Source organism: Zea mays, chromosome 3 (genome assembly GCF_902167145.1).
Source record: "Zea mays cultivar B73 chromosome 3, Zm-B73-REFERENCE-NAM-5.0, whole genome shotgun sequence".
Lineage (NCBI taxonomy): Eukaryota > Viridiplantae > Streptophyta > Magnoliopsida > Poales > Poaceae > Zea > Zea mays.
In genome coordinates, this window is record NC_050098.1 from 199,449,666 (window position 1) to 199,472,831 (window position 23,166).

Genomic DNA, 23,166 nt, shown 5'->3' on the forward strand with positions numbered 1-23,166 from the left:
GTAGACCTTGATGAAATCTACATCTAATATTGAGTTTTTTTTGTTTGAAGTCGTTAGAACATTACAAAATAATATAAAACTTTAGCAGCGCAGGTCATAGAAACGCTTATCGCTTTAGAAGAAGAGACCATATCTAGTGTACATGGAAGTTTAGTGCACATGGTGCGCATATTAAATCATCATCACTCATCTTATATCTAACGTCTATAGTTGTTTGATATATTTTGCTAAGGACATCTCCTATATGGTGGGGTGTAGTGGTGGAAGGTGTTATTTGTAAATTGCAATGATCAACTAGAGACGTTAAATCTAAAATAAATAGTGATGATTTAATATGTGCATCATGTGCACTAAACTTCTATGTGCACTAGATATGTTCTCTTAGAAGAATCATATATTTTTTAGAAGTGAAATGATTATACCTTTTATTATAAAAATTCTTTCTAGTTTTTGAGGTCGTTTAGGTCTAAAAGAATTATGGCATATTCAGATCCGAGGGTATTTTGGACTTTTTTCATCGTAATTTGACACCGCTCGAGCCATCTGATGAAAGTGGCATGGTAGAAAAAAGTTCGTACCAATAACACCTATAACTACTCACATGGATGTTAGATGTTGGGGTGGATTAAGCATCTTATTATTAGTCTCAGCAACGCGCTAGGCTATTTAGATAGAAATGATTTAGTTTTTGATAAATCCTTATAGATAACTTATCTATAGGCTCTGTTTAGAGGTAATCACTGGCTCATATTCTGAACGTACCCGGAGAAGCGAGGATGCGCCAAAGCTAATAAGGAATACTTGCAGATGTCTTAAGTCGGTGGCCATGTAAATTTTTGTATCTCATGATTGGAGGTTTTTTATTAGGAATGTGTTGTATTGAATTTTTTTATTGTGTATGGAATGTGTGTCGTTTGAGTGTGTTTATGTATTTTTGGCTTGGAGGTTTGTCCCTTTTTTGGATTGCTAGTTGCGTAAAAAGATGTTTGAATGCACTATAGCTAATAGTTAGTGGCTAAAATTAATTGGAGACATCCAAACATCCTAGTTAATAGTTCAATTATTAGTTATTTTTAGTAAATTAGTTAAAGATAACTATCTATTTGTTAGTTAGCTAATTTTACTAGCAAACTTTTAACCAACTAATTATTAGCTCTATTACATTCAAACACCCCATAAGTTTTGGTCGGACCATAAAATACGTGAAAGCCTGATTTATATCTATTATCTAAAAAAACACATGTAACTACTCATTTTTAAAATAACTCATAGAAAATTACAATCTTTTATAATGACCGGCAGCGAAACTCCAAATATCAAGATGATTATAGCAAGGTAAAACTGTGCCACTTCCTTGGCAAGGTGAAACTGCTCGGATTCGAGTGAGCTTCCCAAGTGTATATTTGCTTGAAAAAATGTTTTCTTGTGTTCCTTTTCTCCTTCCTGTTTTTACCATTAGCAGATTCATTAACATGCCTATCCTACCACTATAAAGGTACACAAAGCTTCCGAAGGGAAGAAGCTCTTGAGAAGATACTGCAATGATGGCTCCTCTGTCTCCTAGACTGGTAGTGCCCGTAGACGTGAAGAAGCTGCCGCGGGAGCAAAAGGTCCCTCTCCACAACCGCTGGCACCCGGATATCCCTCCTGTTGCTGATGTAACCGAAGGGGAATTGTTCCGCGTTGAGATGGTCGATTGGAGTGGAGGGCGGGTTAGGGATGATAACTCTGCAGATGATCTGAAATTCATGGATTTCACAATTGTAAGCATGTATTTTTTTTCTTCTTCTTCTTCTGCTGCTGGAGATGTCATCTAGTTTTCCCTTGGTTCCAGTGCTCTCGTTGTGAACCAAACCAAACTGACTACAGATATTCCACAGGCTCATTATCTTAGTGGGCCCCTAAGAATAGTTGATTCTGAAGGGGTTCCAGCTTCACCAGGTGATCTTCTCGCGGTAGAAATCTGCAACCTTGGCCCACTTCCTGGCGACGAGTGGGGTTACACCGCAATACTTGAAAGGGAGAATGGAGGTGGATTCTTAACTGACCACTTCCCTAGCGCAAGAAAAGCCATCTGGTATTTCGAAGGAATTTACGCATGCTCCCCGCAGATACCAGGTATGGTTTCTTATTTCTCATTTTTGCCGTGAATGAAGCTTTCCAGATTTGATTTGGATCCTTCAGTAATTCGATTTTGGCATGTGCCAGGTGTTCGTTTTCCAGGATTGACTCATCCTGGTGTTGTGGGAACTGCACCGTCACTTGAGCTCCTAAATATATGGAATGAAAGAGAGAAAAGTTTGTCTGAGACAAGCCTAGAGACTATTAAACTGTGTGAAGTTCTACACCAGAGGCCCCTTGCTCATTTACCGACCCCTGAAAATTGCTTACTTGGGAAGGCATGATCATTTGTTTTTCACTATAACGCCAGGGTTATATGGGAGATTGTCTGTGTCACCTACAAATTAAGCATTGCGGGTTTGTTTGGTTTGCTGCCTAGATTGTCATAGTTTGTCTAACTTTTTCTGCATAAGGTTATTTTTCAATTTGGTCGACTAACCTTATGCAAGTTATGGCAGTTAGCCAATAACCTAACATGCCCCTTCGCTTAGGGAAGGACATAGAAGCACATCTATACAATTAATCTCTTTACATTTCCTAGAGCACAAGTAAAAAGGTTTTGTGTGCAGATACTAAGCTAGCAGATCTAAAGTGTTCCGCTGAAGTGCCATGTTTGTAACGAATACAATGCGTTGCAGGTCCAAGAAGGGACTGCTGAATGGCACATAATTGCAAACGAAGCGGCCAGAACTATTGCTGGAAGGGAAAATGGCGGGAATTGCGACATAAAGAACCTAAGCAGAGGCTCCAGAATTTATCTACCAGTGTTTGTCGAAGGAGCAAACCTCAGCACTGGTGACATGCACTTCTCCCAGGGGGACGGCGAGATTTCGCTGTGTGGAGCAATTGAAATGAGCGGGTTCCTTGAGCTCAAGTAATGAATTCTGTTCTTATATACACTTCAGCACTACATGATATACAATGTTTTATGGATGTGTCTGACATCTCGCATTCGTCGAGCAGACCTTTAACAACCAATTGCATCGAAAAATTGGATTCACCAGGGTTAGAAAACCTAATATTAAGATTCCGTTATATTTTATAAAGATACTAGTTCAGTAATACTGGCACTAGCCATCTTCAGTGCTTCTTGCAGGGGTTGGTTCCTTGTATCTTAAGGTTGTTTTGGTGACAAGGAAATTGGAGAGAATCCATGGGAAGAAAACCCCCTTGTCACCAAACTAGCTCTTAAAGACTCACTCCATTTGTGTGTAGTTGGAATCAATTATTTCTGAACCACACACCCAACACGTATCACTATGCTGGTTCTTATGAGTTATGAATGTGTAATTAGATATTTCCTAAAAAAAAGTGTAATTGGAAAAATAAAATCTGCCTATGTAAAACACAACTTTCGTTGCCTGCTTCTAAAAATCCCTTGCACCCTGTACAGGTGTGAGATCATAAGAGGTGGGATGAAGGAATACTTGACTCCAGTTGGTCCAACACCACTCCATGTGAGCCCCATCTTTGAGATAGGTCCTGTGGAGCCACGTTTCTCGGAGTGGTTAGTGTTTGAGGGCATCAGCGTAGATGAGTCTGGGAAGCAACATTTTCTTGACGCATCTGTGGCCTACAAGCGTGCAGTTCTGAACGCCATTGAGTACCTTTCCAAGTTCGGGTACTCTAAGGAGCAGGTAGAAAGCAGGGTAACCGACTATTATCTTCAAGTATATCATGCATGCTGAGGCCTTGTTCGTTTGGTTCAGGAACAGTCTGGATTGGGGTAAAAACCCCGTGGACCAAATCCGCTTGGATGAAATCCCGGCCCACACGATAGCAGCGTTCGTTTAATCCCGCTCGGGCCTCGACCCCGGCCCACCCCGGCCGTTCCCACCTCAGCCTAGCCGGGATACAATCCTCCTCCCTCCGGCGTGGAAAGAAACCACGCGACCTGTGAGAAGAGCGCTCGCGGCGCGCGAGGCGGCGGCGGTGACGGCATGGAGGCACTGTGGCGTTGTTGTGGCGCCAACGATTCGTCGCGTACATCATCCGACAATTCGTCGTGTACATCATCTAGGAGATTCGGCTACACGAGATCCAGCGGTGGCATTGACACCGGCTGGCCAGCGTCCACGAGGGGAATGGCAATTGACTGACCGACGCTATCCCTATGGTGTTTGCTTCTCATCCATACTCAGGTTCTCCTCCTCCTCTAACTCCTTTCCATCTACTGACCGTGAACTAGAGATCTTGGTGCTAGGGTTCTTGGGTCCATGTGGATTGCTCATGAGTTCATATGTTGTGGCCTAAGTTGAGTTATATTGGTGTGTACCATACTGGCTAGACAATGAGAAAGTTCCTTTGTCTGTAGTTTTCTTGAGACATAGAGTTGCAGTCTTTGGAATAGCAAGCAGCTTGGATGTTCGTGCATAGACCCAATATGTGAAGTTGCTTGGTGCAAAAAGTGATTTTCTGGATATCGCATAGGTTTGCTAAGAGTAATCTGATAGTTTCATTGTTGCATAGATGTCATAGGATAGCAGAGACCCCAAACTCAATTAACAAATAAGCATTGTTATTTATAGTATGAAACAACTATCAGAGAACGCTTAATTCACCATACCCGTCCAGGTTTAAGCATACCACTGGCTAGTTCTAGGTTTCTAGCTTCAAGAACAAGAACCCAATGTGCAATTTGTTGTGATCGAGTCAGCCTGACCGCGAATATACTAGTATACTAATTGGTCTCACCTCTTCTTGTACTCATTGGTGGCCATCGCCTTGCATGATTAAAGAGAAATTGGATCATTAGGTACCTTGTTTTGAACAAAGCTGACAAATTAAAGTGTCTGATTTTTTTTTCAGTTTATATATCAAGCTTTTGACTAGCCTTAGGCAATTGCCTCATCGGTCCACGTAAACTTGTTTCTTAGGCATATTTGGAATCTACTCCCATGTTATTGTAAGGTAGCTCACAAAAATCAATTGTTTAAGAACCACATGCCCTCACAACTTCACTTGTTTTCTGGAGCATCTGTTTGACTAAAACACATAAAACGAAACTGAAAAAATACAGGAGAGCAGTCCCAAATAGAGCCTTACAAAATTAGTGTGGCAAAATATCCAACATATATCATTCAAGAAACGATAATAGAGATGCCTCTTTTTTTACAAAAGTGACATAATTCACAACCATCTCTATCATGTTCTCTATCGGGACCCACTAACATAATTGCCTCTGAAAATATGTTTTCAAAGATGGCTGGGATTTCCAAGCCTTTTGAAAATATGCACCCAACCACTGAGGTTCAAGTCCTTGACTTGAAGTCGAGTGTGTATATACCAGCATGCTGATATGGCTTGTCACTCAAATTTAGCTCATATCGTAATTTAGTATGTGTAGTGAATTAATACATAGAGGTTGTACTTGTAGGAGGACACAATCCGATGGACCTGAATTAGCACCGGTAAAGAACCGATCAAATTTTTTTATTTAGTTCCAACTATAGTTGAAATTGTCACAGTTTATCTACATGTCTTTTAGTTCTGGCACTTTTGTCAATGTTGTTCTAATGCACTATGTGATAATGGAGGGACATCTGATTTTTTAAGTTCAGAAGCTCGGTGCCAAAAGCAGACACCTTCATTTGTTTTCTTGTTCTTCGGTAGTAGTTTTGTTCTTTGGATTTTTGTCGGCTGTCTGAGCTTTGACGTGAGGTTTGCAAACCCTTTACTTTGTCTGCAAAATGTTAAGGAAACAAGCATGTTAAGAATCCTTCTGATTACAAATTTAAGCTATTTTGCAAAATGTTAAAGCAACAAGCATATTTAGAATCCTTCTGATTTCAAATTTAAGCTATTCTGCAAAATGTTAAGGCAACAAGCATATTTAGAATCCTTCTGATTACAAATTTAAGCTATTCTGAATCAAATGACAGCAAACGCAGATCTGCTATGAGAATAAGGAATAAACTAAAACTGGAGCTGTGATATCGACAACAATAAAATTGTTTAGTGTTTTAACAAACAATTTATATATAACTAAGAGAAAGGGACATTTGTATTTGCGGCAGATTTAGCTGTAAGTCTGTAACCCATCCCATCTTCAGGGAAAATCAGTCTTTCGTTCTTGTTTCTATATTTTTTTTTAGAAATGTGATTGGATTTGAAAAAAGTCAGAACTAAAAATGTTTTTATAATTGGGATCAAATTTAAAAGAGCCTAGACTTGAAATAGAATCAGAATATGTGGATATATAGAAACGAGACATGATTTAATATTCTCAATTACTCATATGTAAAGGCACACGGTAATTTAGGATCAAGGTATCATTGGTTTCCCTAACAGAGACCAGTAGCTCTAAACCCCAGAAAAGAGGAAGCTTAGTTTGTTTTTTTACTCTTGATTCAGTCAGGTGGCATATACTAAATTGTAGATTTGGTTCTACCATGAGATACTTGTTTTAGTCAGTATGTTGATTATTTTTAAAGCAAAACACTGAATATTCACCTCGCTTAAATAGCTTTATATCTTTGAAGTAAAGGGGTCAAGTGCATGCATGAAGTAGTTGTAGTCTTCAGAGGAGGAATGTCTTCTCTATTTATATTGTCTAAGTGTCATTCTAATTAGTGTATTGAAGACCTTTTCTCACTGGTTGTTACGTGCTTGTTCTATCAAAAAGATAGATGCATCATTATCTGGATCCATGATCTCGTCATGTTTAGTTTACAGGAGATGTAGTGTTTAGCAACTTATCAGTTTTAACAAACCATGAGATTGTTGTGTTTGTTGTTTGAAAAGACGTTGTAATAAGGTTGCCTTCGCCGTAACAAAAATTTAGACTGGGTTGAGCTTTTAGATTATCCCACAGCGCAGCCGTTATCAGTTCTGGACGCCTTTTGGTTACGTGGCCATTCAGAACACAAAGTGCATGTCTCCCTGGATTAACCGAACAATATTTTGGAGTTAGGGATTACAGCCTTGAAGGGGATTATACCCCCAAGGGGTTCAAGTGATAGGAGGGGATTAACTTAATCCCTCCCTGGAACGTATCCCTCTCTGGAATGAATCCCTGTGAACCGAACAAGCCCTGAGTGGTATCTTAACCTCGGGGGTTGGGGATTTTATACAGGTGTATCTTTTACTATCATGCTGCCCATGCGAGGGTAGGATATCTGGAATAGTGGACTCTCCTAATGCTGTAACAACTCTTGCCATCCCTACAGCGATATTTGATCAGGTATGCTGCCAAGAGTCCAGCCCATCGCAATTTTCTTTGGTCTTTTTTACTGTCATATGCACTGTATCGTTGCTGCTCCTTTTAAGTGTAAAGTGTTCATCAACAGATTAGTTAAACAGTTTTCCTTTAGTCTGATACTCTGATGTTTGATCCAAGTGTCTGATATATGCTGCTGGTACTTCATGTGTTATGTCTGAAGAAACAAAAGTTACTGCCTGCATATCGTGAACTCATGAGCAGGCCGTACAAACAAACCACACAATTTTGATGCTGATTAACGTGAGCTGGGCAAGGTTCAGGGTTCACCAAGACTAGATTTATATCACCCTCTCCATTTTATTGAAAGTATCTTATGTGAGTAAGCCTGGTTCATTTGATCAGCGGCATGCATCACCTAACTGTTTCTTGTGATAATGTGATCCGGTCAATATAAAAGCGACCCAAATATTATAGAATATACTTTTCCGCTGACAGTTACTATTAGGCAAAGTGTAAGAACAACTTGTATGAAGAAGTGACAATGACCAGCGGTCAGCGGAGAAGAAACATGTTATTATTTTCAGCACAAGGCTATAGGCAGATTGAAATTGCTTACTTCGATACTAAAAAAAATATATTGATCTGTACCAGTTTGTTTTTGGGCCTTTGGGCATTTTGATCGTCGTTCCCTTTTAAAACTAAAATGCATAACATTTCGATTTCCAACGTAGGATATAAAGCCAAAACGCGTGAAGGGGAGACCACTTGGAGGACCACAGTTGAGAAGACTTCCAGATCTTCTAAGCTGCTCAAATCATGGACGCCTTCCTGCCACCCAAGACAGAAGTGGTACAAGCGCGCCCTAGTATATGGAAACAGATGCAGTATCAATCGACATGCAACTGTGCCAAGGCTATAATCAAGAATGCGTTTGTCTTTTTTTTTTTATTTTCTTCGTCTAATAAAAATTACGATAAAGCTTTTGCCGTTCTTTAGAAAAAAATAATCAAGAATTATCCTCGATTCATCAGGTTGTCATCGTGAATGAGAGTGAGCCTTTTGGTTTTATACCAGCCAGGCTCTTTTTAAATGGTACTGCATAAATTCTCAAATATTTATCGTCCGCTAGTTTATTTTTAAACTAAACCGTAATAAAGAAAAAAGAACGGAGGGAGTATATGCATGCAGACCATGATAGTTTTTGTGTTGTTGTTATATATCTGATTGGTTGGTCACATCGTCTTGTCCTGGATCACTATGTGCATTGATTTTATCTAAGTATTTGTTTGGTTGTCTTTATATCTGAAACATGAGTTGTACGAGTGGATGCAAAACAATTATTTTAGGGGCTTTTGGCTGCATCTACTTGTACGCCAAAAATGCCTGTTTCCAGTCAGCCCGAATCCAAAAAATACCTGTTTCCGGTCAGCCCGGGTGCGCTCGTCTGGATAACCAATCAGCCGATACGTGAACCTGACGTGTTTGCGATCAAAATTTGCACGTCCCCTACAGTTTGGGAAACGGCTTGATTTGTTTTCTAAAACCAGCTAGACTAGTTTAAAGAGAGTATTATCAGATCATAAAATAGGCTTCACCATTGCGTATTCTCATTGGACAAAAATGTATTTGTGGAATGTCTAATTAAGAGTTTTGGAAGAGAATTATGAGCATTGGAAAAATCCACGTTGCTAGAAACAAGCTTAGCTACTTTTGGAATTCAACATCATTTATTTAGTTAGAAGCTAGATCGGGATTTACATTAAGTTTTAATTGATATTGTGACAAAACCTCTCAACCTAGTAAATATGCATAGCCACACAGTGTCATATCTATGCCACAGATAGTGGCAGATCAAGGAATGAATTAAAGGAGGGGCTATTAAGATAAGATGTGTAATTAAAGGAGGGGCTATTAAGATAAGATGTGTTTGGCGGAGGTGCCAGCGCATCTGACGACCGCCTTAGGGGCAACTGACAGCAGACCAAGGGAGAGCGCCGCAACGATGCCCTCACACGTCTGGCGTGTTAGCGGGTTGCAGTAGCCTGTAGGGCTACCACAGTGTTGCCTATAGCTTGCCTCTTACACTGGTCGCTCGACGACCGCGCACTGCTAGATGTTGTAGGTGCACTGGTTGTGTGTGCTGGTTTGTGGCCACACCCTTGTGGTTGCGTGGGTGAGCAGTGCGCTACTCGCCAAGCCCTGCAATGTGATGCTAGCATTGTTGCATTGCTTGGCATGGATGAGAGTGGGGCACGGGTGCATGTGCTGTCGTGCTGCAGCGGCATGCAGGGATCTGGCGGAACAAATGAGGGCCAGACTTAGGTGCTAAATGCAACGATTAGAAGGTAGGTTGTGACCTATTTTGGTGTACTTTGTGGGCTAAAATTATGGTATAGTATAGGTGTTATCGGGCCACGACCATGACAACGACCCTAGTAGCCTTGGTGCTAGATCAGCCCCTGGCCACAGATGGTTGAGAACACACCAAATCAATCCACCTTAACTTTTGATGGTTCTCTTCCTAGCCTAAATTCTCTTTCAAGTTCTGAGCACATGTTGTTCATCTAGCTATAGCTGATGCCTTAGTTTTGATGGTTCACACCTAGTTTCTTTGGAAGCTAGTGCTTATTGTCGAGCAACTCATGTATCATCTATTGATTTCCTTGTAAGTCTAGCCATTTGAAAGTGTCTATATCCGTAATTCGGTTTTCATGATTGATAATGACATAATCCTTATGACTAACATGTTTTTACATCGATGTTACTTTAATGATGTTACAATGATGTTGATTGATTGGGTAATCGTGGTTTTCATGCCCCTAATCACGGTATTCATTTCAGTTTTAAAGGATGACTGCAAAGATTAACAATCGACAGGTTCTAAGTGTCAATGGTGTTGAGAGACGCTTAAAGTAGTGATATGATCTTTGTTTTTTCTTTGGTTGTATTATGAACGGGTAGCTTGACCTAGTGAAGTCTAGTGAGTGAATGTGATGTAAACTTGTGAAACCTAGCGTAGGTAGCTTAGTTAAAACCCAAGATGGAGTGGAAACAAAACCCAACACAAATGTGGTTTGAAATGGATGAATTGGTGCTATGGTGCACTCATAGAACAAGTGGACTAGATGCTTACTATGCCCTATTTTCATGTGAAAGAAAAGGGACTCACATCGGTCGGTTGGTGTAAGTAGACTTGGGCACCAGATAAGCACACCAGACAGGGCTTGTGAAGAATTGATGTGATTAGGCACAGTCAAGTTCACTCGCTGGACATATCCAGTGATGCATCGGACTGGTGCACTACATCATTCTACCAGAGAGCATGGTAAAGTGGGTATTTTGGTCTTGTATTGACCAAACATGTTTGATAGGCACTAGACCAGGCATCAAACATGTCATATTGTTAATGTGTAGTTTGGAAACTAGTGATTGGGACAATAAGTACACATGTTCGGTGCAGTTCCTTGTGTGCATCGGGCAGGTCTGTGCCCATGAGAACGATGAATGGAGGCTAACACTAGCTCCTTTGCTTGGGGCTATATATACCCCTCCATCTCATGCATTTAAAGTCTTAGCATTTTGAAGTTCTACATAGACCCTTTCATGTCTAAGAGAGGGACTTGAGTTAGTGGAGTGATTTGGATTTGCTAATTCAATATTAAGTATTGTCGAAGAATCTTGTCGGGGACCATAATTAGGGGTACCCTCAAGACCCCTAAATCTCAGCTAGTAACCCCCATCAGCACAAAGCTGCAAAGGCCTGATGGGTGCGATTAAGCCAAGGATCGGTCCATTCAAGGGACATGATCGTGCCTCGCCCGAGCCTAGCCTCGGGCAAGGGAAGCCGACCCCAGAGAACCTACGTCTCGCTCGAGGACCTCCCTCCAGCAACGGGCACACTATCGGCTCACCCGAGGCCCAGTCTTCACCGAGAAGCAACCTTGGCCACATCGCCACGCCGACCGACCAAATCGCAGGGGCATTTAATGCAAAGGTGGCCTGACACCTTTATCCTGACGCACGCCCTCCAGTCGACAGAGCCGAAGTGACCGCAGTCACTTCGCCGCTCTACTGACCGGTCTGACAAGAGGACAGCGCCGCCTGCGCCGCTCCGACTGCTGAGCCACACGATAGAGTGAGGCTGACAGCAGCTAGGGCCGGCCTCGGGCGTCATAGGAAACTCTGCCTCGCCCGACCCAGGGCTCGGACTCGGGCTTAGCCCCGGAAGACGGCGAACTCCGCTCCGCTCGACCCAGGGCTCGGACTCGGGCTCAGCCCCGGAAGACGGCGAACTCCGCTCCGCCCGACCCAGGGCTCGGACTCGGGCTCAGCCCCGGAAGATGGCGAACTCCGCTCCGCCCGACCCAGGGCTCGGACTCGGGCTCAGCCCCGGAAGACGGCGAACTCTGCTCCGCCCGACCCCAGGGCTCGGACATGGGCTCAGCCCCAGAAGACGACGAACTCCGCCTCGCCCGACCCCAGGGCTCGGACATGGGCTCAGCCCCGGAAGACGACGAACTCCGCCTCGCCCGACCCCAGGGCTCGGACGTGGGCTCAACCCCGGAAGCCGACGGTCTCCGCCTCGCCCGACCCAGGGGCTCGGACTCGACCACGGCTACGGAAGACAGACTCGACCTCGACCTCGGAGGAGCCTCCACATCGTCCAACCTAGGGCGCGGACCGACCACGTCGATAGGAGGCGCCATCATTACCCTACCCTGAGCTGACTCAGGCTACGGGGAACAAGACCGGCGTCCCATCTGGCTCGCTCCGCCAGATAGGCAATGATGGCGCCCCGCATGCTCTATGACGACGGTGGCTCTCGGCCCCCTTACGAAAGCAAGAGGACGTCAGAAAGGACTCGACAGCCCCAACAGCTGTCCTCCGCCAAGCTCCAGCGCTCCTCCGACGGCCACGACACCACACGAACCGGGTGCCAAAACCCCTCCGGCTGCCACGACGGCGTGTACTTAGGGCGCTAGCTTTCCTCCGCTAGACACGTAGCGCTCTGCTACACCCCCCATTGTACACCTGGATCCTCTCCTTACGCCTATAAAAGGAAGGACTAGGGCCCTCTTACAGAGGGTTGGCCCGCGCGGAGAAGGACGGGACAGCGCTCGCGCAAGGCCGCTCGCTCCCACTCCCGCGTGGACGCTTGTATCCCCCTACTGCAAGCGCACCCGACTCAGGCGCGGGGCTAACACGAAGGCCGCGGGATCCGCTCTCTCACGTCTGCCTCCCTCCGCCTGCTTCCTTTCCCCCCTTCGCGTTCCGCCTTGCGTCGACCCATCTAGGCTGGGGCACGCGGCGACAATTCACTCGTCGGTCCAGGGACCCCCAGGTTTCGAAACACCGACAGTTGGCGCGCCAGGTAGGGGCCTGCTGCGTGTTGACGAACAGCTTCCCGTCAAGCTCCAGATGGGCAGTCTCCAGCAACCTTTCCAGCCCGGGACGATGCTCTGTTTCGGGAATCTTGAGTTCATGTCCCTCGACGGCAGCTATGACATGATACTCCTTCCCCCACCGCGCGACAGCGACAATGACGGTCGACAACCCGCTCGCCGGCGGGGAAATCGACGACGCCTTCCCCACGTGGTGGAAGGGCGACATTCAGGCTTGTCCCGTCCCCTCCCCCGTCGACGGAGGAGGAGGCGGGGCAACCAAGGCTAAGCGGGAAGCGACACCTCGTTGGCTGTCGAGCGAGTCGACGGCACCAGCGCCCCAACGGAGGGCGCGTCGGGCATCGATCTCGCGTTTGAGACGAAGACGAGCGCCGCCTCCCCGCAACACGCCAATCTCAAGCAAACGCACAACGCCAGCACGCTCGCGAAGGACTTGCTGGACGTCACCCTCGTACCTGAGACAACGGTGTAGTCAGTCCCAGACGTGACCTCGTCACCGACCGTCGACCGAAAGGTACCGACCGATTCCCCTCTCGTGTCTTTTGGGTTTGGCCTCGACCCACCAAGCGACTCCGCTTCGGTGAGCACTCTCTTAGAGGCGAGCCCAAACCCTCTAGGGTATCGTGTACGGTCACCCTGGGACCGACTGACGGCCGACTCGACCTACGAGTCCTCGGGGTCCGAGGAAGATGGCGAGCCCGACCTCTATTGGGATTTCTCCGGACTTGGTAACCCCAGTGCCGTGCGGGACTTCATGACCGCATGCGACTACTGCCTTTCCGACTGTTCCGACGGCAGCCGCGGCTTCGACAGCGAGGACCGCGGCCCAAGTCGTGAATGTTTCCACGTCGATCTAGGGGGTCCCGGCGAAGGCAACCATCTTGGTATGTCGGAAAACGGTGATCCCCCTAGGCCCGTGCCTCGCGTTGACATCCTTCGGGAGCTAGCTGTGGTCCCCATCCTGGCGGGGGGTCCTGATCCACAGCTCGAGCAAATCCGCGAGAGGCAGGCCAGGCTCGACGAGGGAGCAGGAGCGCTTGTGCCGATCCACCGGGACATCGGGCAGGAATGGGCGATCCAACCCCCGACCGGAGAAGCGCGTCACCTCCCTCAGGACATCCAGCACCGCATCACCGACGACGTCAGGGTGAGGCCGCCGCCGGATTCCAGCGGAGTCGGCCGGAACCTGGCTGCAGCGGCAGTACTCCTCCGCACGATGCCGGAGCCATCAACCACCGAGGGGCGACGTATCCAGGGAGAGCTCAAGAATCTCCTGGAGGACGCCGCGGTCCGACGAGCCGAAAGCTCTGCCTCCCGAAGGCAGGGGTTCCCCTCGGAACATCACGCCGCGACTTCCCGATTCATGCGGGAAGCCTCGGTCCACTCCGGGCGCACGCGCAACACAGCGCCTGCGGTCCCGGGACGCCTCGGCAACGAGCGCCATCAACACAGCCGTCGGGCCCACCTCGATGACAGGGCGCGCCGAGGCTACCACCCCAGGCGTGGGGGACGCTACGATAGCGGGGAGGATCGGAGTCCTTCGCCCGAACCACCCGGTCCGCAGGCTTTCAGCCGCGCCATACGACGGGCACCATTCCCGACCCGGTTCCGAACCCCGACTACTATCACAAAGTACTCGGGGGAGACGAGACCGGAACTGTGGCTCGCGGACTATCGGCTGGCCTACCAACTGGGTGGAACGGACGATGACAACCTCATCATCCGCAACCTCCCCCTGTTCCTCTCCGACACCGCTCGAGCCTGGCTGGAGCACTTGCCCCCGGGGCAGATCTCCAACTGGGACGACCTGGTCCAAGCCTTCGCCAGCAATTTACAGGGCACGTACGTGCGCCCTGGGAACTCCTGGGATCTCCGAAGCTGCCGCCAGCAGCCGGAAGAGTCTCTCCGGGACTACATCCGGCGATTCTCAAAGCAGCGCACAGAGCTGCCCAACGTCACCGATTCAGATGTCATCGGCGCGTTCCTCGCCGACACCACCTGCCGCGACCTGGTGAGCAAGCTGGGTCGCAAGACCCCCACCAGGGCGAGCGAGCTGATGGACATCGCCACCAAGTTCGCCTCTGGCCAGGAGGCGGTCGAGGCCATTTTCCGGAAGGACAAGCAGCCCCAGGGCCGCCCACTGGAAGATGCTCCCGAGGCGTCAACTCAGCGCAGCGCCAAGAAGAAGGGCAAGAAGAAGTCGCAAGCGAAACGCGACGCCGCCGACGCGGACCTTGTCGCCGCCGCTGAGTACAAGAACCCTCGGAAGCCTCCCGGAGGTGCCAACCTCTTCGACAAGATGCTCAAGGAGTCGTGCCCCTATCATCAGGGGCCCGTCAAGCACACCCTCGAGGAGTGTGCCATGCTTCGACGACACTTCCACAAGGCCGGGCCACCCGCGAAGGGTGGCAAGGCCCTCGACGACGCAAAGGAGGAAGATCACAAGGCAGGAGGGTTCCCCGAGGTCCGCGACAGCTTCATGATCTACGGCGGGCAAGTGGCGAACGCCTCGGCTCGGCACTGCAAGCAAGAGCGTCGGGAGGTCTGCTCGGTAAAGGTGGCGGCGCCAGTCTACCTAGACTGGTCCGACAAGCCCATCACCTTCGACCGGGCCGACCATCCGGACTACGTGCCAAGCCCGGGGAGATACCCACTCATTGTCGACCCCATCATCGGCAACGTCAGGCTCACCAAGGTCCTCATGGACGGAGGCAGCAGCCTCAACATCATCTACGCCAAGACCCTCGGACTCCTGCGGATCGATCTGTCCTCGGTCCGAACCGGCGCTGCGCCTTTCCACGGGATCGTCCCCGGGAAGCGCGTTCAACCCCTCGGACAGCTCGATCTACCCGTCTGCTTCGGGACTCCCTCCAACTTCCGAAGGGAGACCCTCACGTTCGAGGTGGTCGGGTTCCGAGGAACCTACCACGCAGTGCTGGGGAGGCCATGCTACGCGAAGTTCATGGCCGTCCCCAACTACACCTACCTCAAGCTCAAGATGCCGGGCCCCAACGGGGTCATCACCGTCGGGCCCACGTACCGACACGCGTACGAATGCGACGTGGAGTGCGTGGAGTACGCCGAGGCCCTCGCCGAGTCCGAGGCCCTCATCGCTGACCTAGAGAGCCTCTCTAGGGAGGCACCCGACGCGAAGCGCCACGCCGGCAACTTCGAACCAGCGGAGACGGTCAAGTCCGTCCCTCTCGACCCCTGCAACGACGCCTCCAAGTAGGTCCGGATCGGTTCCGAGCTCGACCCCAAATAGGAAGCAGTGCTCGTCGACTTTCTCCGTGCGAACGCCGACGTTTTCGCGTGGAGTCCCCCGGACATGCCCGGCATACCGAGGGAAGTCGCCGAGCACTCTCTGGATATTCGAGCTGGGGCCCGACCCGTGAAGCAACCTCTGCGCCGATTCGACGAAGAAAAGCGCAGAGCCATAGGCGAGGAGATCCACAAGCTACTGGCGGCAGGCTTCATCAAAGAGGTATTCCATCCCGAATGGCTTGCCAACCCTGTGCTTGTGAGAAAGAAAGGGGGGAAATGGCGGATGTGTGTAGACTACACTGGTCTAAACAAAGCATGTCCAAAGGTTCCCTACCCTCTGCCTCGCATCGATCAGATCGTGGATTCCACTGCTGGGTGCGAAACCCTGTCTTTCCTCGATGCCTACTCAGGGTATCACCAGATCAGGATGAAAGAGTCCGACCAGCTCGCGACTTCATTCATCACACCCTTCGGCATGTACTGCTATGTTACAATGCCGTTTGGTTTGAGGAATGCGGGGGCAACATACCAGCGATGCATGAACCACGTGTTTGGAGAACACATCGGCCGAACGGTCGAGGCCTACGTCGATGACATCGTAGTCAAGACGAGGAAGGCCTCCGACCTCCTTTCCGACCTTGAAGCGACATTCCGATGCCTCAAGGCGAAAGGCGTGAAGCTTAATCCCGAAAAGTGTGTCTTCGGGGTCCCCCGAGGCATGCTCTTGGGGTTCATCGTCTCCGAGCGGGGCATCGAAGCCAACCCGGAGAAGATTGCAGCCATCACCAGCATGGGGCCAATCAAGGACTTGAAAGGCGTACAGAGGGTCATGGGATGTCTCGCGGCTCTGAGCCGCTTCATCTCCCGCCTCGGCGAAAGAGGTCTGCCTCTGTACCGCCTCTTAAGGAAAGTCGAGTGCTTCGTTTGGACTCCCGAGGCCGAGGAAGCCCTCGGGAACCTGAAGGCGCTCCTCACGAACGCGCCCATCTTGGTGCCTCCCGCTGCCGGAGAAGCCCTCTTGATCTACGTCGCCGCAACCACCCAGGTGGTTAGCGCCGCGATCGTGGTTGAGAGACGAGAAGAAGGGCATGCATTGCCCGTCCAGAGGCCAGTCTACTTCATCAGTGAGGTACTGTCCAAGACCAAGATCCGCTACCCACAGATCCAGAAGCTGCTGTACGCGGTGATCCTGACACGGCGGAAGTTGCGACACTACTTCGAGTCTCATCCGGTGACTGTGGTGTCATCCTTCCCCCTGGGAGAGATCATCCAGTCCCGAGAGGCCTCGGGTAGAATTGCGAAGTGGGCAGTGGAGATCATGGGCGAGACGATCTCGTTCGCCCCTCGGAAGGCCATCAAGTCCCAGGTCTTGGCGAACTTCGTGGCTGAATGGGCCGACACCCAGCTCCCGATGGCTCCGATCCAACCGGAGCTCTGGACCATGTTTTTCGATGGGTCGCTGATGAAGATGGGGGCCGGCGCAGGCCTCCTCTTCGTCTCGCCCCTCGGAAAGCACCTACGCTACGTGCTACGCCTCCACTTCCCGGCGTCCAACAATGTGGCAGAGTATGAGGCTCTGGTAAACGGGTTGCGAATCGCCATCGAGCTAGGGGTCCGACGCCTCGACGCTCGCGGTGACTCGTAGCTTGTCATCGACCAAGTCATGAAGAACTCCCACTGCCGCGACCCGAAGATGGAAGCCTACCGCGATGAGGTTCGGCGCCTGGAAGACAAGTTCTACGGGCTCGAGCTCAACCACATTGCCCGACGCTACAACGAGACTGCGGACGAGCTGACTAAAATAGCCTCGGGACGAACAACAGTTCCCCCGGACGTATTCTCCCGAGACCTGCATCAACCCTCCGTCAAGACCGAGGACATGCCCGAGCCCGAGGCACCTTTGGCTCCGCCCGAGGCACCTTCGGTTCCGCCCGAGGCACCCTCGGCTCAGTCCGAGGTACCCTCGGCCCAGCCCGAGGTACCCTCGGCACGGTCCGAGGTACCCTCGGCTCAGCCCGAGGTACCCTCGGCCCCTGAGGGTGAGGCACTGCGCGTCGAGGGGGAACCGAGCGAGGTCACGCCTGATCAAAGCTGGCAGACCCCGTACCTGCAATATCTCCACTGAGGGGAGCTGCCCCTCGACCAAGCCGAAGCTCGGCGGTTGGCGCGGCGCGCCAAGTCTTTCGTCTTGCTGGGAGATGGGAAGGAGCTCCACCACCGCAGCCCCTCAGGCATCCTCCAGCGATGCATTTCCGTCGCCGAAGGCCAGCAGCTCTTGCAGGAGATACACTCGGGGGCTTGCGGCCATCACGCAGCACCTCGAACCCTCGTTGGAAACGCCTTCCGACAAGGATTCTACTGGCCGACGGCGGTGGCCGACGCCACTAGAATCGTCCGCACCTGCGAAGGGTGTCAGTTCTACGCAAGGCAGACCCACCTGCCCGCTCAAGCTCTGCAAACAATACCCATCACCTGGCCGTTTGCTGTGTGGGGTCTGGACCTAGTCGGCCCCTTGCAGAAGGCACCCGGGGGCTACACACACCTGTTGGTCGCCATCGACAAATTCTCCAAGTGGATCGAGGTCCGACCCCTAAACAACATCAGGTCCGAACAGGCAGTGGCGTTCTTCACCAACATCATCCATCGCTTTGGGGTCCCGAACTCTATCATCACCGACAACGGCACCTAGTTCACCGGCAGAAAGTTCCTGGACTTTTGCGAGGATCACCACATCCGGGTGGACTGGGCTGCCGTGGCTCACCCCTTGACGAATGGGCAAGTGGAGCGGGCCAACGGCATGATCCTGCAAGGACTCAAGCCTCGGATCTACAACGACCTCAACAAGTTCGGCAAGCGATGGATGAAGGAACTCCCCTCGGTGGTCTGGAGCCTGAGAACAACGCCGAGCCGAGCCACGGGCTTCACACCGTTCTTTCTAGTCTATGGGGCCGAGGCCATCTTGCCCGCAGACTTGGAGTACGGTTCCCCGAGGGCGAGGGCCTACACCGACCAAAGCAACCGAGCCAACCGAGAAGACTCACTAGACCAGCTGGAGGAGGCTCGGGACGTGGCCTTACTACACTCGGCGCGGTACCAGCAGTCCCTGCGACGCTACCACGCCCGAGGGGTTAGGTCCCGAGACCTCTAGGTGGGCGACCTGGTGCTTCGGCTGCGACAAGACGCCCGAGGGCGGCACAAACTCACGCCTCCCCGGGAAGGGCCGTTCGTCATCGCCAAGGTCCTGAAGCCCGGGACGTACAAGCTGGCCAACAGCCAAGGCGAGGTCTACAGCAACGCTTGGAACATCCAACAGCTACGTCGCTTCTACCCTTAAGATGCTTTCAAGTTGCTCGTATACCTCGTTCACACACCAAGTCTGGTCGTCAAGGAAGGGTCAGCCTTGCCTCGGTAAAGCCCGACCCTCCCTCGGGGCTAGAAGGGGGCAACCCCCTCTGCGTCAAATTTTTCCTCGAAAAAAGAAAAAAAATCTTTTCTGCCAGAATGCTTTTCGTGCTCTTCGACTACTTCAAAAGTGGATCTTGAAAACGACGGAGTACACGTAAGCAGCCGTGGAATGACCGAGCCGAGGGACTCCTACGCCTCCGGGATACGGATGCCTCACTCATCACCTTCTGCGATAAGTAACTCGCGCTCGGATAAGTGACTCCACGGACCGAACAAGTCTTCATGCTCGAGAGCTCCTCTGCCGAAATGATTTTTGGGGCCTTCTCGACTGCGTCGGTAACAGAACCCTATGGACGAGTAAGAGCGCGCGTAAGCGGCAAGGCCGACCGAGCCGAGGGATTCCTACGCCTCTGGGATACGAATACCTCACTCATCACCTTCCGTGAAAAGCAACTCTCGCCCGCACAAACAATTCTGTTATCGACATATGAGTCCGGATACTCGAAACAAGAGGAAAAGAAACGCAGCTTTACAACACGACGACGGTGTGTTTAGGCCTCGGCGACCGCAGAAAACATACACACACTACAAGACAACCTGATCCTGCAGGCTCAGTGCCTAAACATCCTTGAAGCCGAACGATGGCTGAAAGGTACCAACTTCCACGAAGTTGTGTTCCTCCGACGACAAGACGGAAGGGCTCTGGGCATCCCTCGCCCGGGGGCTCGGAAGATGGGAAGACACGATGCATGAGGGGAGCGCGAAGACATGGTTGCCTTCCGAAGGGGTCGCCCCCCTTTTTAAGGCGACTCTCCCCACTTGCGCCCTCAACCGTTGCGGGTTGAGTCTTCTCCAACGCGCTCCAAGATTCTCCCCCCCGGCGCGGGGGCTGGGTCCCACACGTCATGCAAGCCGGTTCAGGGGAGAAGAAGCCAAACCGCCACACGCGCGGTACATGCAACCTCCCGGCGGTTACAGGCACTCCTCCACTTTCGCCCAGTCCAGCGGGCGAAAGGGCGGACAGCCATGCAGGCGGCATGCAACCGTGCCAAGTGGGCGCACCCCTTCGACTCCAACGAGCCCAGCATGGAGATCCAGGCCCACGCGTCATGCAACCGGCGCGCCGGTTGCTACGTGTGAGCAACTGCACCGCCACTCACGCCACTACCGCGTCTCCTCGACTGCGGAGCCAATACCGCGACTCGAGGCAACCCCGCAGTGCCAGCCAAGCGCGACGGTCAAATACGGTCAAAAAATGGGCCGGCAGTAATGGCGGTGACAGGCGGGCAGGAGCAGCGGTCACGTCGTCAGCCAGGCTTACGTCCCATCCAGGGGCAGCGGGGGAGCCCTCTCCCACGACGTGAAGACGGTGCGCCCGTGATCCGTTCCTCGAACGGCTCGCGCACACGCAACGGCCGTCCCGCGAACCTCTTGCCCCGTCGCATTAACTCCGCGGCGGGACAGGCGGCGCCTCAGGTGGGAGAAGCAAGCGACGCTTCGCCTTCGCCGTAATGACCGCGTCGAAAAAGGTGTGCCACGTCATTCGACTTCGCATCCTTTTCCTCTTTCTCTCTCTTACAACAGGGACCGGGAAAGGGGGGTACCCCGAAAAGGACCCTTCTCCGTGAAGGAAACAGGCTCCGTGCCTCCCTACTGATCAGAGGTTCGAAGGCCGGCCCCTCGGAGGGGTTCAACGGCCGCCTCAAATCGATTGGGTTCTGCGCCCACTACTGGTTAGAGGTTCGATGGCCGGCCCCTCGAAGGGTTCAACGGCCGCCTCAGGCCGCTCGGGCTCCGCGCCCACTACTGATCAGGGGTTCGTAGGCTGGCCCTTGAAGGGTTCACAGTCGCCTCAGACACAGAGCGAGGGATGACCATGGGTACGTTCGATACATAACCAAGGCTCGAGCTGCGCTCCCGAGGTACCCTAGGACATTTCCGAGACCAGCGGGAACGATCTTGTAATGGAATCCCATCAGAGGGAGGCATCGAGCCCTCAGACCCCGTCGACAGGGGGCCGGGTCCGGCAGATCACCCGCAGGTACTTTTGGGCATGCCTCTGGGCCTCTAGCTGACCCCTATCAAATGGGGCACGGACGTCCGCTCGGATTACCCGCCAGCAGCTCACCGGAAACACCATGTTCGGCGCCCTCCGAGGGCAACATGGCGCTTTCCCCCCCTCCTCCTTGCGGAAAGGCGACGCAGGGGCGTATGTAAAAAAGACGAGTCTGTCCTTGACCGTCCTCTCGCCCTGTGCAGAGGCTCGGGGGCTTCTCTCGCAAACTCGGCTCCGGCCAAACCGTTGACAGCGTCAACATACCAGCCCGAGAACTTGGGACCCGACCGTGCACTCGGGCTACGGCCAGCTCGCATGAGGGAACAACTAGACCAGCCAAAGTGTTGCGAAGCGTACTAAGACCTCGAAGGAGTAAAACTACTCCTCCGAGGCCTCGGGGGCTACACCCGGCGGGTGCGCTCGCGCGCACCCACTGGAACAGAATGTAACCGAAAAAGGCTGGTCCCCTTGCAAAAAAGTGCGGCAAAAGCCTCCAAGCGAGTATTAGTACTCCCTTGGAGGCTCGGGGGCTACTGTTGGGGACCATAATTAGGGGTACCCTCAAGACCCCTAAATCTCAGCTGGTAACCCCCATCAGCACAAAGCTGCAAAGGCCTGATGGGTGCGATTAAGCCAAGGATCGGTCCATTCAAGGGACATGATCATGCCTCGCCCGAGCCTAGCCTCGGGCAAGGGAAGCCGACCCCGGAGAACCTACGTCTCGCCCGAGGACCTCCCTCCAGCAACAGGCACACTATCGGCTCACCCGAGGCCCAGTCTTCACCGAGAAGCAACCTTGGCCACATCGCCACGCCGACCGACCAAATCGCAGGGGCATTTAATGCAAAGGTGGCCTGACACCTTTATCCTGACACACACCCTCCAGTCGATAGAGCCGAAGTGACCGCAGTCACTTCGCCGCTCTACTGACCGGTCTGACAAGAGGACAGCGCCGCCTGCGCCGCTCCGACTGCTGAGCCACACGACAGAGTGAGGCTGACAGCAGCCAGGGCCGGCCTCGGGCGTCATAGGAAACTCCGCCTCGCCCGACCCAGGGCTCGGACTCGGGCTCAGCCCCGGAAGACGGCGAACTCCGCTCCGCCCGACCCAAGGCTCGGACTCGGGCTCAGCCCCAGAAGACGGCGAACTCCGCTCCACCCGACCTAGGGCTCGGACTCGGGCTCAGCCCCAGAAGACGACGAACTCCGCTCCGCCCGACCCAGGGCTCGGACTCGGACTCAGCCCCGGAAGACGGCGAACTCCGCTCCGCCCGACCCTAGGGCTCGGACATGGGCTCAGCCCCAGAAGACGACGAACTCCGCCTCGCCCGACCCCAGGGCTCGGACATGGGCTCAGCTCCGGAAGACGACGAACTCCGCCTCGCCCGACCCCAGGGCTCGGACGTGGGCTCAACCCCGGAAGCCGACGGTCTCCGCCTCGCCCGACCCAGGGGCTCGGACTCGACCACGGCTACGGAAGACAGACTCGACTTCGACCTCGGAGGAGCCTCCACATCGTCCAACCTAGGGCACGGACCGACCACGTCAACAGGAGGCGCCATCATTACCCTACCCCGAGCTGACTCAGGCTACGGGGAACAAGACCGGCGTCCCATCTGGCTCGCTCCGCCAGATAGGCAATGATGGCGCCCCGCACGCTCTATGACGACCGCGGCTCTCGGCCCCCTTACGGAAGCAAGAGGACGTCAGCAAGGACTCGACAGCCCCAACAGCTGTCCTCCGCCAAGCTCCAGCGCT

The 23,166-nt window shown here is 51.9% G+C and overlaps 1 protein-coding gene across 8 annotated transcripts; it reads left to right on the plus strand.

Annotated features, from left to right (window-relative positions):
• The first annotated feature begins 1,389 nt into the window (after nucleotides 1–1,389).
• LOC100381446 (Acetamidase/Formamidase family protein) lies at nucleotides 1,390–8,378 on the plus strand. Of its 8 annotated transcripts, none has more exons than XR_563511.4 (8): nucleotides 1,390–1,763; nucleotides 1,881–2,118; nucleotides 2,209–2,399; nucleotides 2,760–2,995; nucleotides 3,515–3,758; nucleotides 3,831–4,262; nucleotides 7,196–7,303; nucleotides 8,014–8,372. XR_563511.4 is itself a non-coding variant. In XM_008674836.4 (7 exons), the coding sequence occupies exons 1-7, from the start codon at nucleotides 1,542–1,544 to the stop codon at nucleotides 8,146–8,148; spliced, it is 1,374 nt and encodes a 457-aa protein (XP_008673058.1). In that variant the 5' UTR covers nucleotides 1,390–1,541; the 3' UTR covers nucleotides 8,149–8,372. The 8 variants fall into 8 exon arrangements, 2 of the variants coding, with proteins under 2 accessions (XP_008673058.1, NP_001167756.1); XR_002750242.2 differs by having other exon boundaries at nucleotides 3,837–4,262; XR_004856956.1 differs by having other exon boundaries at nucleotides 3,831–7,303.
• Nucleotides 8,379–23,166: the final 14,788 nt, after the last annotated feature.